Below are 15,002 nucleotides of genomic sequence, written 5' to 3'. Positions count from 1 at the left end.
CCCGTAGTTAGCCAGTCCCTAAATCCAGTCCCAAAGCAGTGTTCATGGTAGTAGCAAGGCCACCACCAGAACATGCCTTTCTTTTCCCAGCAGGCAAGAGGAGGGCCAGAAGGAGAAACGGAGCCGGCAAGGGACAGCCACAGAGCTTAGGCATGCACACATGCGCACACACAGTCACTGGGGCTCCTGCAGGCTCATGGTAGCACTCAGCTGATTACCTCCCCAGGTAGTAAGCAACTAAGATGGTCCCTAGTAATCACTCTGTTGGAGAAGCATCTACACATGTTTCACAGAACTACATCTGGTTTTTATCTGTGGGCTGCAATTTTCCTCCTTTTGAATGGGCAGGAAGTGGTCATGTTTTTTAAATTAGTTGAAGTGGTTTAAAAAAAAAAAGACCAGAACCAATCCCCTAGACCCTAAGGCCTTGAAACAGCTATGGACTTGCTAGGGCTTGAAGGCCGGCACAGCCCCTGGGGGGAATGATCACCAATGGCTGCCCTGGCTTTGTCTCCTCAAGATCTTGTCATTTGATTAGTTGGTTCCTTGATGCCTTTGGACTCCTCTAACAGCCCGCTGATGAGTGGTCTGGGATCACTGGCCTTTCACAGAGATTTGTAAATTACAAGTCAGACTGTCACTGGAAGGTCGACTGGTGATCAGTAAGGCCCCTTCCACGTGGCAGCACCATTATTCTGTAATACAGCAAGACCCACAAGACCCACTAAAAGGCAACCCCAGATGATGTGGAGCATGGATTCTGTGGGTAACTATGAAATTGGAAGCATTTATTTCCTTTTATCATTTTGGTCACCAAAAATGGTAGTTAAATGAATAAACAAGCATGTGCACACAGATGAATGAAAGTCTGAGAGTATTTTCTCCATGTAGCTAAAGACTTCCAGTTTTTTTCTCCAGTGCAAATACCATCCCTGCTACCCGGGCGTGCGCTGTGTGAACTTGGCTCCCGGCTTCAGATGTGATGCTTGCCCAGTGGGCCTCACAGGGCCCATTGTGCAGGGTGTTGGGATCAGTTCTGCCAAGTCTAACAAGCAGGTAGGCTGAACTTCCTATTCATTTTTCATCTTAATTACCAACAGAAAATCTTTGGTTAGTTCCCACCCCTTTCAGTGTAACCCTTTACCTTCTTGAGCAGCCAGCACCATATGGGCAAATTAAGAAGTTTTCCAACTGATTTCTGAGCATATGTGTTCTAAATTCTAATAGGGAGGAAGCTATGAAATTGGGATCATAGAGCATCAGTAGAAAAACAGTGAATGGGGTAATACTGATTATGTGGCATGATTTCATTCTGCTAATTTGTTAGCCATTGAACATTTTGTCCTGCAAAACAACTCGAGAATCAGGAACAAAGGCTTTCAAAAACTATGTCACTTCTATAGAGTCATTGTTGCCTATCAGAAGCTGTTTTAGAGATGAGAGGATTTCAAGAGTAGAAATAACCCCTTGAGGAAACCCCTCTTTTTTCTCATATAGGCTGTTAATTTCCATAAAGCCCCTGAGCACTTTGTGACAGTCTCCATTTATTCCCCAATGTTCTACTGTATCCTGGTCATTATTTAACTGACTGACTATGAAATTCTTTTTGATGTTTTCAGTCCTTCAAAATGGTTGGTCTATAAATATATTTTACTACCTTAGGGAAATTATTAGCTTTGAAGAAGGGCAGGGATTCCTCATTTCCTAGCTGCCTATCAGAGGATTCTAGAAGACATCATTTTTCAGATGAGAAAAGGGAGGCAAGCTAGACACATAGGAAGACAAGAAGCCATTAGAGTAATGACCCAAAGTTTTCCTTCCTCTCCTCCAAAGACAGAATCTCCAAGCCTAACCAAGGAAAATAGACAAATGAAATAGAAGGTGCTTTATGTAAGCTGGTATGGAGCACTTCCAAGTAGGTTGCCAGCAATGTGGTGGACTGAACTGAAATAGAAGGGAGCCACCTTGCTGAAATTTAACAACATATTTTAATGCATCACCAAAATCAAAAGAAAGAAAATGAAATGTGCAGGTCCTGGAAACAAAAAGGGAACTCATGGCAGGGCTGTAGGTAGAAGCTGATGCCACAGTGGCTCATGGGAGGTGGGGGAACTGGATGAAGGTCCTAGGAGTGAGAGGCTGGCATTTTAGCACCTTTATAAGTGCAGCAGATACAGTCTTGGACGTTTAAAAAGATCTAACATCCCTGATGAGAAAACTTTACTAGTCCCCAGAATCAACAAGAAGTTGATGTCAGCTTGGACCATGGTTGACAAAGATGAAAACTGCTCATAACAAATCAAAGCTCCAAGCTTGTACCACATACAACTGTGAAATCCAAATCTATGTTGCACATATAATGCAGAAACACACCAGCCCTGGAGCTGTAAAATGCCTAGGGCCCTGGCTAATGTCAAAGCCATACCACTTAGTGAAGAGACTCTCAAACTCCAGGCCAATGGAATGCCCACAGGCAAAAACATGCCACTAAGGATTTGCTCATAAATAAAAATGGCAATTTATGTGAAGAAGCTACCATGAGGAAACATGATAAACATAATTTCAAATGCATAAAGAGAAAAAAGAAAAAGAATACATACCATAATTAAAGAATAGGGCAATGTAAGGGAAAAAACACACACATTTGAAAAATAGCCAAGTAAAATTTATTTAGTGAAAAATAAATCATTGACATTAAAAACTCAATAGCTGGGCAAGAGAGCTAACAGGAAATTTATATATTGGAAGATGGATCTAAGGAAATCATCCTTAGATCACAGAGAAATAAAGATATAAAATATATAAACAAGAGGTTAAGAGTCAAAAGGAGAGATTAATGACAAGGTCCAATATTTGTTTAATTGTAGTTCCAAAGAAAGAAAGGAGCTGGGGGAAGCTGAGAATTTTCCAGAATTGAAGAAAGATAGGAATCCTCAGTTAGAAGAAATACACTGAGTCCCAAGCAGAAAGAACCTTCCTGACTAAATAGGTTGTGGAACAGATTAACCCTACAAGTCTTTTCTGAGCAACTTTAAATAACAAGCAAGCAGCTATCACTTGAAATTAGGTTAAGCAGAGACTGTATAAACACAGGGAATTAGCTAAGATGGCACTCTAATGACCATTCTACCTGAAATTCCGTGTCTTCACTTCACAAAAAAATACCAAAGCAAAGTAAAATTTATTTGCATTTCTACTTAGTGTTTCTTTAAACTTTTCTGCACTAGGTCTGCACTGATATTGATGAGTGTCGAAATGGAGCATGTGTTCTCAATTCCATCTGTATTAACACTTTGGTAAGTATTTTTCAAAGCGGAACAGTTATGTTTATAGATCATAATCCCCAAACACACTTAGCATATATGGGCATAGTAGATTTGCTTGGCAAATTAGGATAGAAGTTTGTTATGAAAATAGTTTTTAATATGAGTCAATTTCGTAAGTAATTTTTTATATGAGAATAATTTTCTAAGTTGCAAACTTATTTTTTTTCTTCTATGAAAGTTGCAACTTTGGGCTTTTAGATAAATATTCATTGAATAAAATATTATCATTCTTGCATTTTAAAATATGAAGAGCTTCTTAGTTTATATTAATTGTTCAATATTCCAGAATATGCATTTTACCGGTGATAACACAGTTTCCAAACAGTATTCATTATAACGCTTTTCAAAAATCATTTTTATTAAATTAAAATGCTTAGCACTGGGGGGGTGGGCATCTAAAATTCAAATATTCAAATACAGGTTTTATTTCTGAAAGTTTCTATCAACTGCTTCCAAGATGATAGGGGCAGACCAGGAGAATGTCAATGCAAGGACTACTGATTCCATGTATGGCTGCTCCTAATTTACTCCACATCCCAGGGAAAGTTATTCAATCACTCGGTACCTAGTTTCCTTGTATGCAAAACATTTTATAAACATCAAGTCACTTACGTTAATCCTCACAACGACCCTGTCAATAGGCACTATTTTATGCTGCACTTACAGCTGAAGGAACTGAGGCACAGAAAAAATTAGGTTAAGGTCACGCATCTCATAAGACTCCCAGTCTGGCTGCCGACCCTCTGCTCTTACCCACTGCCTTGGGATACCCAGGATTTATTGCTTCTCAGGTTTGTACCAGGAGAAGGCTAGTCTGCAGAAACAGACTTGGGAGACATTGGCATAAAGGTAATAACTAAAGCCACCAAGGAGAAAGAAAAGAAGGTAGAACTTCAGAAAACCTCAAAAATGAAGAAGTAGAGAAAGAAAAAGAGCAGAATCAAAGAAAAACAGAGAACTGACCAAATGGCACAGTCCACTGAGGCTGATAGGGGGAGAGAGAACAGTGAAGAGCAGCATCTGGATATGGCCATTCCGGGGGTGTTAGTGACTAAGAGCACTGAGTTGTACAGTTTACATGGGTGTCTTTCGTGATGTGCACATTTTATCTCAATAAAGCTGTTTTTAAAAAAGACATGAGCAGCTCTAGAAGTGCCATTGCAATGGAGCTGACAGCTCGTTGCCAGGTTTCTTCCACTGCAGCCTACCTCATCGAGAATTTCCAGTGCAAAGCCACCAACATTTTTCTGTATGCCTGTTCCTTATCACTTGTAAAAAAGCCAAAGGAAGTTTAAAAAAAATTTTTTTTAGAACTTGCTTTTTAATCAAACCATCTCCCTTTGTCCCCAGAGTGAATTCTCTCACTCCACCTCCCGGGACTTCATTGGAACATTCAGCCCTTTCCCTTTTGCCCACCACAGTGAAGCTGGCAAGTCAGAGTCAAGTTGGACACTATGTAGCCCTCTTCCACCTTCAGTTCTACACCCTCTTGTCTGTGTAGCCTGCTGTGCTTCCAATCTGGTGGTGTCTTCCCCAATATTCATTTGATCTTTTAAGACATACGTATAACCAGAGACGCAGGCATAGGTCTCACTTAATCCTGGCATCATGGGACACATATAAAAATAATATAATCACAATACCATTGCTCACAGCTCTGAGCCCCTGGCTCATCATCTCATGTTTACCTCTTGCAGGGGTCTTATCGCTGTGGGCCTTGTAAACCAGGGTATACTGGTGACCAGACAAGGGGATGCAAAACCGAAAGAAACTGCAGAAATCCAGAACTGAATCCATGCAGTGTGAATGCACAGTGCACGCAAGAGAGGCAGGGGGACGTGACATGCGTGGTAAGGTTACCTGTTTTATCATTTCTTCCTCTTTTAAACACCACCCCTCTCCCATTTCTACTTGTTTGAGGGCAAACATACTCAAAAATGAAAACATTTCAGTCAAGATGAACATAGAATGTAATAGTAACAAGTCCCGAATGTAATTTGGAGGGAGCAATCTGAAGTCTGTCTAACCATCAGCTGCCTTTTCCCTCCCTCTTGGCCCTGGGTTGTCATCATTCCCTTGGGCCCCTCCGGGGTGGAGCCCAGGTGAGCTACAGCTCCCAGGCGCCCTCTGCTGGAGGTCCAAGAAGTGAGCAGCAGGCTGTGCCTTCCCTTCCGTCTACTGCCCTCACTACTTGTTTCTATAACTTATTAGCATACTGCTGTCATTTCTAACTGTCCTTACTCTTATGACATCCAGTTTCAAAATCTGGCCTAATATTCCAGGAGGTGGGTCACAGTGGAGAGGTAGTGGACTGTTGTAAACCCTCAGAGGGAAGTGTCTTGTCTCCCACGAGTGAGAGGGTCAGAGGGCACCATTCATGTCCACCTCCACCCTGATTCCAGCATAGCCCAGTGGATGGCCACTCTTTCTCCTGTGCATGTCCCAACCCTGGAGCCGATCCGGGGAGGAGGAGGCTGAGAAGAAAGTAGGGCCGTGGAGGCCTGACGTGGGTTTCACACCAGGTGGTGCATACTGGGCTTTGGTGAAGACAGAGGCTCGTTCCTGCGGTGCATTCCCAGATCCTGGACACCAGAGTCCTCAGGGACTCTAGGCACAGGGCTTGAGCCATTTTCAGCTGCTCACTTCCCTCCTCCCCAGTGAGCCAGGCCCTCGCAGGCCATGGCCCTTTAGGGCCTGAGATGCACAGGTTCCTGGTGATTACCTCTGGGCAGCAGGGGAGATTCTGGGAGACTTTGTCCCTCTTCCTCAAGATCAGACCTCTTTATGCTCGCAAAATTTTCTACACTGAGTGTATCATTTTTCAAATAGGAAAAATGAGAAGAATCAAAACTAAGCGAAAGAAGTAAATGTAAGGATGTCAGTTCTCCCCAGCAACGCAGATAGGTAGTCTGTAATAAGGTCCTGATGGAGGGAGCAAGCAGGGTCAGAGGGGTGAAAGCCAATAGCTTCTTTAATTCCTGAAGGCTGGGCATGTTTATTACTTTTGAGAAGCAAGCATATACCTGTGTTTAAATCCTCATTTTCTGTGAACAAATTAACAATGTCCCTGGGATGATGGGTGATGGGGCTCTTAATATGTTTCTGAATTTGTAATAAGGCACAATGACAGATGGTAAGGGATTAATACACTTGGTGTGACTACCAAAATAATTTAATCTGCCAGAAAATGGCTCATTAAAAATGTATTTGTTCCTAGAGGAAATTTTTTCTTCATGAAAATGAGTCAAGGCCCATACCCTGTGGCTGAGCTTTCCAGGCCTTCTGAAAGCCCTGCGGAAGCAACTGAGCAGAAACAGGGGTAGTCCCAGGGGGTTGAGTCCTGCTTCCTGAATCTCCGGTTACAGGGGAGTGTAGATGAGAGAACAGGCAGCCCACACCTGAGGAAGTCACCTTATGTTGAGTAGCAAGGCCAGGAAACAACAGTTACACAGGCGAAGTTTCTTTTCGCTTGGCCCTGACTCCGTTCCTCAGACTCTGCCCCTCTTCGAGCCTTTCTGGTCTGCGTCCTGCTCCAGGCCCCTCTCTCCTTCTGCTGTTCTGCCTGCCCCTCCCGTAGGCACCCACCCTGCTCCTGGGCTGAACTCCCAGTTACTGCCTCTTATCCAAGACCCCACTTATGGATTGACTTCCTTTCTCTTCAGTTTGTCAGTCATCCTCTAGAGAGGTCAGCTAGGATACAGAATATCAGAGAAGAACTCCAAGTGCATGTTAACCAAATATAAACGGCAGAAGACTTTGGACTGGGGCAGGCTTGAGTTTGAGTCCCAGCTCTGAGACCTTGAGCAAGGGGCTTAACCACTCTGAGCCTTCACTGGCTCTTTTGGAAAGTGGGATAACAATGACCTTGCCACATCACTGTCACCACTGGATGAAATGGTGACAGAGCCTGGCACAGGGTAGCAGCGGCTTTGGTGCCTGTTCTGATGATGAAGGCTTGCTCGCACAGCTGCTGGTCTGGGCTGCTTGGGTGGACTTCTCCAGGGAAGGAGAGAGCATGCAGCCCAGGACTGCACTTGTGGGGACCCTCTTCTCTTAAAGGGAAAGGCTATGAATAGAGGTACAGCACCTTGGATGGTTCTTCCCGTGGTGGAAATCAATCTAGATGATGGTTAGATTCAGAGATGTGACTGAGTTCAAGAATGATAAGGAGGTGCCACAGATGCCACTCCTGCCATTAATGTATTCCTCTCCACTGAGGGAAGAAATTGGACAATCATATGGAGAACGTTTGGACAGTTAACTCAAAATTACAAGTACCAACTGAGCCAGGAATTCCACACTAAGAATCTAGTATATGTGCAAAGTGACAAAGGGACTGGAATTATCTGTTACAGCATGGTTTGCAGTAGAAAAAGATTTTAAAAACCCGATACCCACAGATAGAGGACTGGTTGAATTCACTGAGGCACATGAATCCCACCTGATGTATGTGTGTGGCCATTAAGAAGAATGACATGAATCCTCCTGGACTGGTATGGAAAGAATGTCAATATATAATGTTAATTTTAAGACTTCAAGGTATCTGTGTGCTACCAATTGTATTAAAGGACAAAAAGGGATCAAGAATGTGTGGGTGTTTGCTCTCCAGGCAGAGTAACACTGAAAGTATGTGGAAGAACAAATCACTGTGATTGCCATCCACGGGAATGGGAGAGGGAAGGAGATTTCACTCCATCGTCCTTTGTACTTTTTGAATTTTGAACCATTAGACTAATCAAAAACCAATCTATTTGACCGGATCTGTACTGTTGGAACTCAACCAGGAGTTGGGAGGGGTGCAAGTTATAGCACTCCAAAATCTCATGACTATAGACTATCTATGGTTAAAAGAACATATGGGATGTGAACAGATCCCAGAAATGGGCTGCTTTAATTTGTCTGATGGTTCAAGTACAGTTGGACAATATCCATCATATCATAGATAAATTTTCACAAATGCCTAGGGTGCCTAAATGGTTTTCTTGGCTTCACTGGAGATGGATGGTAATTATAGATTTGCTTTGTTTATGTCACCATATTCCTATTATGTTAATATGTGTGTGCAAATTAGTTAGTAGTTTAAAACCTATACATACTTAAGGTACTATACAAGAAGATATGTCAAAGAAATAATCAATCCTCCCATGTTTCCTTCATATGCTACATCTATAGCTTTTCTTCTTCCTTCCTAATTACAACCCTTAAATAGAATTCGTGCCTCATATCGAATTTACCGAGTATCATAATTCCTCCAGGTGGTAAAGATATCTCGAGACAAGTGCTGGGCATAGAAGCCACAAGGCATAAATCTGCAAAGAAGTAAAAAGCTAACCTTTGCAAACAATATGGCTTCTCTCTCACTTACCAACTTTACATTTCCCTGTATGGCCCCGGAAGATGACTGGTTAGCCAGAGACGGGTAAGATTCCTCAAGGGAGGAACAACCTAAGACAGGCACAGTCGCAGGGGGGCCATCAGGTGAGAATTTGGGGATCAACAGAGGTGAGGCTCAGAACCTCACCCCCCCTGCTTTGAGAGAAATCTTCTGCATCCGTGGATGTCTTGCTGCCCTTGTCTAGCCTGGATTAATACTTAGTCCATAGGCACACACCTGATCATCTGATCATCTACATTTGCCTTCTTACAGCACTAAACTATGTTTTCTACCTTTATCTTGCATCTACCTACCACTTCAGCATTTTATTAAAAATAAAAATAATAATAATAATAGGAGAAATGTGGGATCAACATATAAATCAAGTACAAAAATCAAACGAATATTCATATTTGACCTGATTGTTTATAGGTCATATTGCATAATCAAAACTGAAAGTTTCTGTGATGAATGCCCTTGTACTGTTCACCATGTAAGAATTTATTCACTATGTAAGAATTCGTTCACCATGTAAGAACTTGTTCGTTATGCTTCAGAAGATTGGAGACTGACGAGAATTAGGCTTGAGATGGATTAATGATTGTACATTGAGCGTTGACCCCCCTATACTGAATTTTATTGTTGTTAACAACCATTTGATCAATAAATATGAGAGATGCCCTCTCAAAAAAAAAAAAAAAAAAAAAAAAAAAATGAGAGGCTGACATAGGGTAGATGAGCTGCCCAAGGTCATACCTCTGGTAAGTGGTGGAACTAGAGGACTCGAGTCCAGGTCCATCTCCTTGAAACTCCATGCTCTGAACAACTACTACATAGTGATTGCTAAATAATGATGATGATGACGATAATATTAAACCCTTCCTATGTGAAAAAAAAAAAACCCAATCTAACAGTCTTAAAAATCCTACCCAACAAGGCTCACTGGCTCTGACCCCTCACTGGGAATGGGCACAGGGGAGCAGAGGCTCTTGTCAGCCCCAGCCTCCCACCAGGCTCAGCTTCCCAACCTCTGACCGGCTTTCCCTTCACAGTGTGGAGTTGGCTGGGCTGGTGATGGCTACATTTGTGGAAAGGATGTGGACATTGACAGTTACCCTGACGAAGAACTGCCATGCTCTGCCAGGAACTGTAAGAAGGTAAGGAGGACAAGCAGGTGGCCTTCCTCCCAAAGCCACACTCTTATATGGGGGAGACATCCTCGGGCTCCATTTAAAGTTGCATTTTGAAAGCAGCTACATCTCAAATGTGGCAAAACAGCCATCAACAATAAAGCCAGACAGCCAGTCAGTCTGAGGTCAGAAACAGTTTTTGACTTGGGACAGATGTAGATGAGGGTGGGGGATATAAGGAGAAGTTGATAAAAGGGTGTAATCTTTCAGTTATAAGAAGAATAAGGTCCGAGGATCTAATGTCTAACTTATTGAGTACAGTTGATAACACTGTTTGTGTAACTGGAATTTCTTAAGAAGAGTAGAAATTAAATGTTCTTACCAAAAAAGCAAGGGAACAAATATGTGAGGTAGCTGATATGTTGACGCAATGTGAGGAAATCCTTCCACAATATATACATATATCAAATCACCATGATATACACTTTAAATGTCTTAGGACATTGTCAATTATACCTCAATAAAGCAAAAAAAAAAGAAGGAAAAGACCAATGTCAGATGTAGCTGTCCCTCTGAGCTGTGTTTCCTCCCTTAGGACAACTGCAAGTATGTGCCAAATTCTGGCCAAGAAGATGCAGACAGAGATGGCGTTGGAGATGCTTGTGATGAGGATGCTGATGGAGACGGGATCCTGAATGAGCAGGTGCCTGCTGTGCTGGAGGGGCCTGTGAACTGCTGCATGCCCGGGATAGTGGGAGAAAACCAGTGAGGCCGTTCATAATCATCATCCCAAATGTTAGTGTCCGTGCCTCCATTCCCCGAGGACTGCAACTTCCTATTCTAAGATTCTCAAATGTTTAAAATATAAAACTGACAAATGTGGGCCTCCCAAGTTCTGACAGCTCATGACAGCAGGGGTGGAGGTGGCCGGCACCCACCACGGGACAGGCCATGGCAGAGCTCTGCAGAGGGCTGAGCAAATGATGGACCTTTTGACCCTCTAGGATAACTGTGTCCTGAAGCACAACGTGGACCAACGGAACAGTGACAGAGATATCTTTGGGGATGCCTGTGATAACTGCCGGAATGTCCTAAATAATGACCAGAAAGACACTGATGGGGATGGAAAAGGAGATGCCTGTGATGATGACATGGATGGAGATGGTGGGTCTGTCTTGCTTTGTCCTTTGTTGGGGGCTCATTTGCCCTTTTGCCTTGTTCTCTGTAAGAAGCAGGAATAGAATTACTGACATGGACAGCCTGCACCGAGGGTGCCCAGGGGCCACTTGTTTCTGTGGAAGGAGACTCTGCAGCCCATTGCCCTACTTAACCCCATGTGTTTCTGAACTCTATGCCATTGCCAGAAACTTTGCAGGAATTTCCTCAAGCAGTGTCTTGTCAGGACTGTGTCTCTATGGGACATCTGTCTTCCAGATTATACCTTCCCCGACTCCAACCATCCTTTTCATACATGACAATCCCAGAAGTGGAGAACTGAAAGAGAGGGCCATGAGCAGGGTCACAGGCATTAGCCCCTGAGTCAGGCTCTTCCCACAGAGAATCAGGAATCTTCCAGGAGACAGGGACATCCCTGCCAGTTCTGGAAAGAGCTGTGGAGGCAGGGCAGCTGCAGTGCCCAGCTCCGGGTCCCCTGAAGGACCTGTACACTGTGTGTGGTCTCTGTGAATGGCACCCCCTGTTGTATAGCCCTTGAGGCTCACAGGACTTAAGGAAGGACATGTGTCCCTGTGTAGCTTCCACAACATTTGGGTGACTGTCATCAAAGAATAGGTAAGACCTGATGGTTTCTGAAAAACATATCATGTCACAGAGCCTTGAAGGAAAATCCTTTTAGAAATACATTCACCCCAATACACAATACACAACACCCCAATACACAACACAAATATTCCACTCCAGGATAGTCATACCTCCCCAAAACATGAGCTCACCTTCCACAAGCTGGTCTGATGACCCAGATCCAGTGGTGTGCAGGTCAGGCAGGTCAGCAAAACAAAACAAAACAAATCCCCAAGTTGCAACATTTGCCAACTTATATGGTGTGAATACCACTCTCACCACCACTGACTTCCAGCTGCCAACAGGAGAGGACATGACTAAACAGGCAGCTGGGAGAGGGCACGGTGGCCTGGCTCCAGCACCCCACTGTCCAAGTCCTTGGTTCCCAAGCTCACACGCACAAGGTCCTCCCTCTCGAGGGTCAGCCCACCCACTCTCCTTCATGCCCTCCTCATTGCAGCGATAGCCCTTGATATCTTGAGCAAATTATAACTTTGTGGATAAATGCCTTAGATCACCATTCATTTTTAAGTTGCCCAGAAGCCATCCTTTGATATTCTCTCCAGATAACTATTGAAAAGGTCATGGTCTCTGAGGCTGGTCTGGGCAGAAGTCACTGTGTGTAGGCCTGGTCGCTACAGCACCTACACACAGAGAAGTGTCCCTGACCTGTGATATTCACTGACTCATGGAAGCATTCCTGTCTCATGTAGGAATAAAAAACATTCTGGACAACTGCCCAAAAGTTTCCAATCGTAACCAACAGGACAAGGATGGCGATGGCGTGGGGGATGCCTGTGACAGTTGTCCTGATGTCAGCAACCCAAATCAGGTTAGTGGGATAGAGGGCAATTCAAATTCTGGGCTGAACTCCCCTGTGCAAAGACTCATTTAAGACCAGTGTCTGGAAGAAGGCAGCAGAGCCCACCGGCTTGGTTCTGTACCATCCCCATGGACCTAACAGAGCAGAGGTGGCAAACAGCACATTAGGCCTGGAGGTGACAGGAAAAACACAGAGATCTGAGGCCCTCTGGACTAATCTCACAGGCTGTCACGTGCCTATGAGGTTAATAATATGAATTTAATGATGCCCAAAACAAGTTTTTTTGTTAAAAAGAAAAGGTGACATGGAAATTAACCATCGGGAGCCTCATGTCCTGTTAGTCCCCAAATCCCTACATGGCCTATGTATGGATGTCTCTGATTAAGTTCAGTTGGCAACGTGCTGCTTGCCTTCTCACTCCCCCTTCCTGTCTGGATCATTGGGCATGATGTGTCATGTATTTTTAAAGCCCTGAGAGAGGGGAGTCATTGTTGCCCTCTGTGACTCACTCCCACTGTGGCTCAATTCCAAAATGCAGAAGCAGAGCGAAATCAGTTTGCCTCATCCCCACGCCTGCGGCTGGCTCCCTTCCGACCCGTGCCCGAGTTCCACATCTCCACCTGTCACCATGCTGCCCCAGCGCCCTTTCCAATCAGCTCATCTGGTGTGTAGGCGGCTCATCCATGTAGCTTGATATTTTGGAAGGCTTTTTTGAAAATTCAGCTTTGTGCCTACACCAATATGGCATTGTCCTTTTGCAGTTTTGCACCACCCCAATTCCAGAGAAATAATTCCTGAGAGCCAGTGACGATGGACCAGGTCTGCCTTCTCTGGAACATTCTGTGCGTGCAAGCCTAGGGATAAATAACATGTTGTGTTCTCTTCGCAGTCTGATGTGGACAACGATCTGGTTGGGGACTCCTGTGACACCAATCAGGACAGGTATGGCCTATCTCCCATCTGCATAGACCCAGGTGAAAACTCCAGAGAGCTTTGTATCTTTCAAAGCTTTCTGCTTCTACCATGTTTTGGGATCTCACCAAATAAATTGAGTTGCTGGTGGGACAACAGCCCTGCCTCTGGTCAGGGTCACCACACCTGCCTGAGAGTTTTGTATAGGAGGTGGTAATATCAGGAGGGGCCACTAGGTACTCTAGTAAGGTATAAACCCCAGCTCCTTCACTTACAAACCATCTAAACTTTGGCAAATCACCTGCATCTCAATTTTCTCATCTGTAAAATGGGGGTGACAATGGAATGTAGCTCATAGAACTGTTGTGACTGTTAATTGAATTCATTATGAAAAGTACATATTATAGTTTCTGTTTCATAGATAGTACTCAATAGATATCAGCTCTTTTAGTATTACATTATTTTGGCTCAAGAAACTTCACCATCCTCCCAAAATAGAAAGCTGTCAGTTTGCTGAGAGATCACTGCTATTTCATTGTCCTTAGAACTTTTTCATTGTTTCCCTTGAGTGGAATTGTTCTATGCAAATGAATTTTGCCAATCCTCCTACCCCACATGGATGGAGTCCTACAGTAAGACACAGGACTGTATCAGATGCCATATGAGCCTCACGAAAACCACACATATGCAGCTCTGCCCTGGGGGCAGCTGCAGTCCAGGGTGCTAAGACCCTTCATCTGCACAGGGAACCCTTATAGAGACAGGACAGGGACAAGGATGAGAGAGGGAGGGGATTCTACAAGACAAAGCAAGAATAAATGTAGCTTCCTTTCTCAACCTCTTCCCAGGGACTGCCCTGCCAACAGTGGCTCTCTGGCCAAACCTTGTTCAAGGACAGTTCCTATGGAGTCCAGTCTTTGTCCTTGTGCTCAGTGTCCTTGCTGCAAAATGCATCCTAGCTAAGTGAACTTAAATGTACTTCTCAATCTCTGAGTCTCAATTCCTTCATCTACAAAACAGAGATAATTAAATGCATCTTGCAGGTGATGGTGAAAATCAAAGATAATGTAGGTAAAGCTCCCAGCACAGTGCTGACCTTCAGGTGACCCACAGAAAATGGTGCTGACCTTCAGGTGACCCACAGAAAATGGTGGCTATGTTGTTATTGTTCGCACAGCACAGGAGACAAGTCAGCAACAACGTCTGACCTAGACTATCTCTGTTTCTGGGTGGAACGTGGGACTGGTCCCCTGGCAGCTTCCCTAAATGGTGCCTGTCAGCAGGGCTTCCTGTTGCAGGTCATCCTGCACTCTGATTGCCAAGTAGTTTCTAAAATGTCCCACCAGCCTCTAGATATTGCCTTAAAATAAATAACTCATTCTACTGCATTTTAATTTCCACAAACTTGAATCTCGGAGAGGAAGGCAGGAACTGCTTGTTTTTGTGTAAAAATGTTCAGGGCTATATAGAATGGCTGCTAATGGAAATAGGTCAATCTTAAGATTTAAAAAGCAGCCGTGCTATATGCATAGGAATTCTACTGTTTGAATCACGCCATCTTCTGCTTGTCCAGGTAGGCCTCACTTTCTCTGGGACCCATCCAGAAAGCGTGCAGGGACTGTTGCTTGGCTTCCCAC

General features: G+C 44.0%; 1 protein-coding gene across 3 annotated transcripts in view; it reads left to right on the top strand.

Moving 5' to 3' along the window:
- THBS4 (thrombospondin 4) overlaps window positions 1-15,002 on the top strand; it is a 105,195-nt gene that overhangs the window by 83,894 nt on the left and 6,299 nt on the right. For all 3 annotated transcript variants that reach the window (XM_073234640.1, XM_073234638.1, XM_073234641.1), the window contains 8 exons: window positions 919-1,056; window positions 3,228-3,296; window positions 5,024-5,176; window positions 9,753-9,857; window positions 10,426-10,533; window positions 10,835-10,994; window positions 12,344-12,462; window positions 13,343-13,395. In XM_073234640.1, coding sequence (XP_073090741.1) covers window positions 919-1,056; window positions 3,228-3,296; window positions 5,024-5,176; window positions 9,753-9,857; window positions 10,426-10,533; window positions 10,835-10,994; window positions 12,344-12,462; window positions 13,343-13,395 — 905 coding nt within the window. The remainder of the gene's footprint in view (window positions 1-918; window positions 1,057-3,227; window positions 3,297-5,023; window positions 5,177-9,752; window positions 9,858-10,425; window positions 10,534-10,834; window positions 10,995-12,343; window positions 12,463-13,342; window positions 13,396-15,002) is intronic.

Source organism: Manis javanica, chromosome 1, assembly GCF_040802235.1.
Source record: "Manis javanica isolate MJ-LG chromosome 1, MJ_LKY, whole genome shotgun sequence".
NCBI classification, from domain to species: Eukaryota; Metazoa; Chordata; class Mammalia; order Pholidota; family Manidae; genus Manis; species Manis javanica.
Note: the sequence above shows the minus strand (reverse complement) of the source record. Positions and strands in the feature narration are given on the sequence as shown.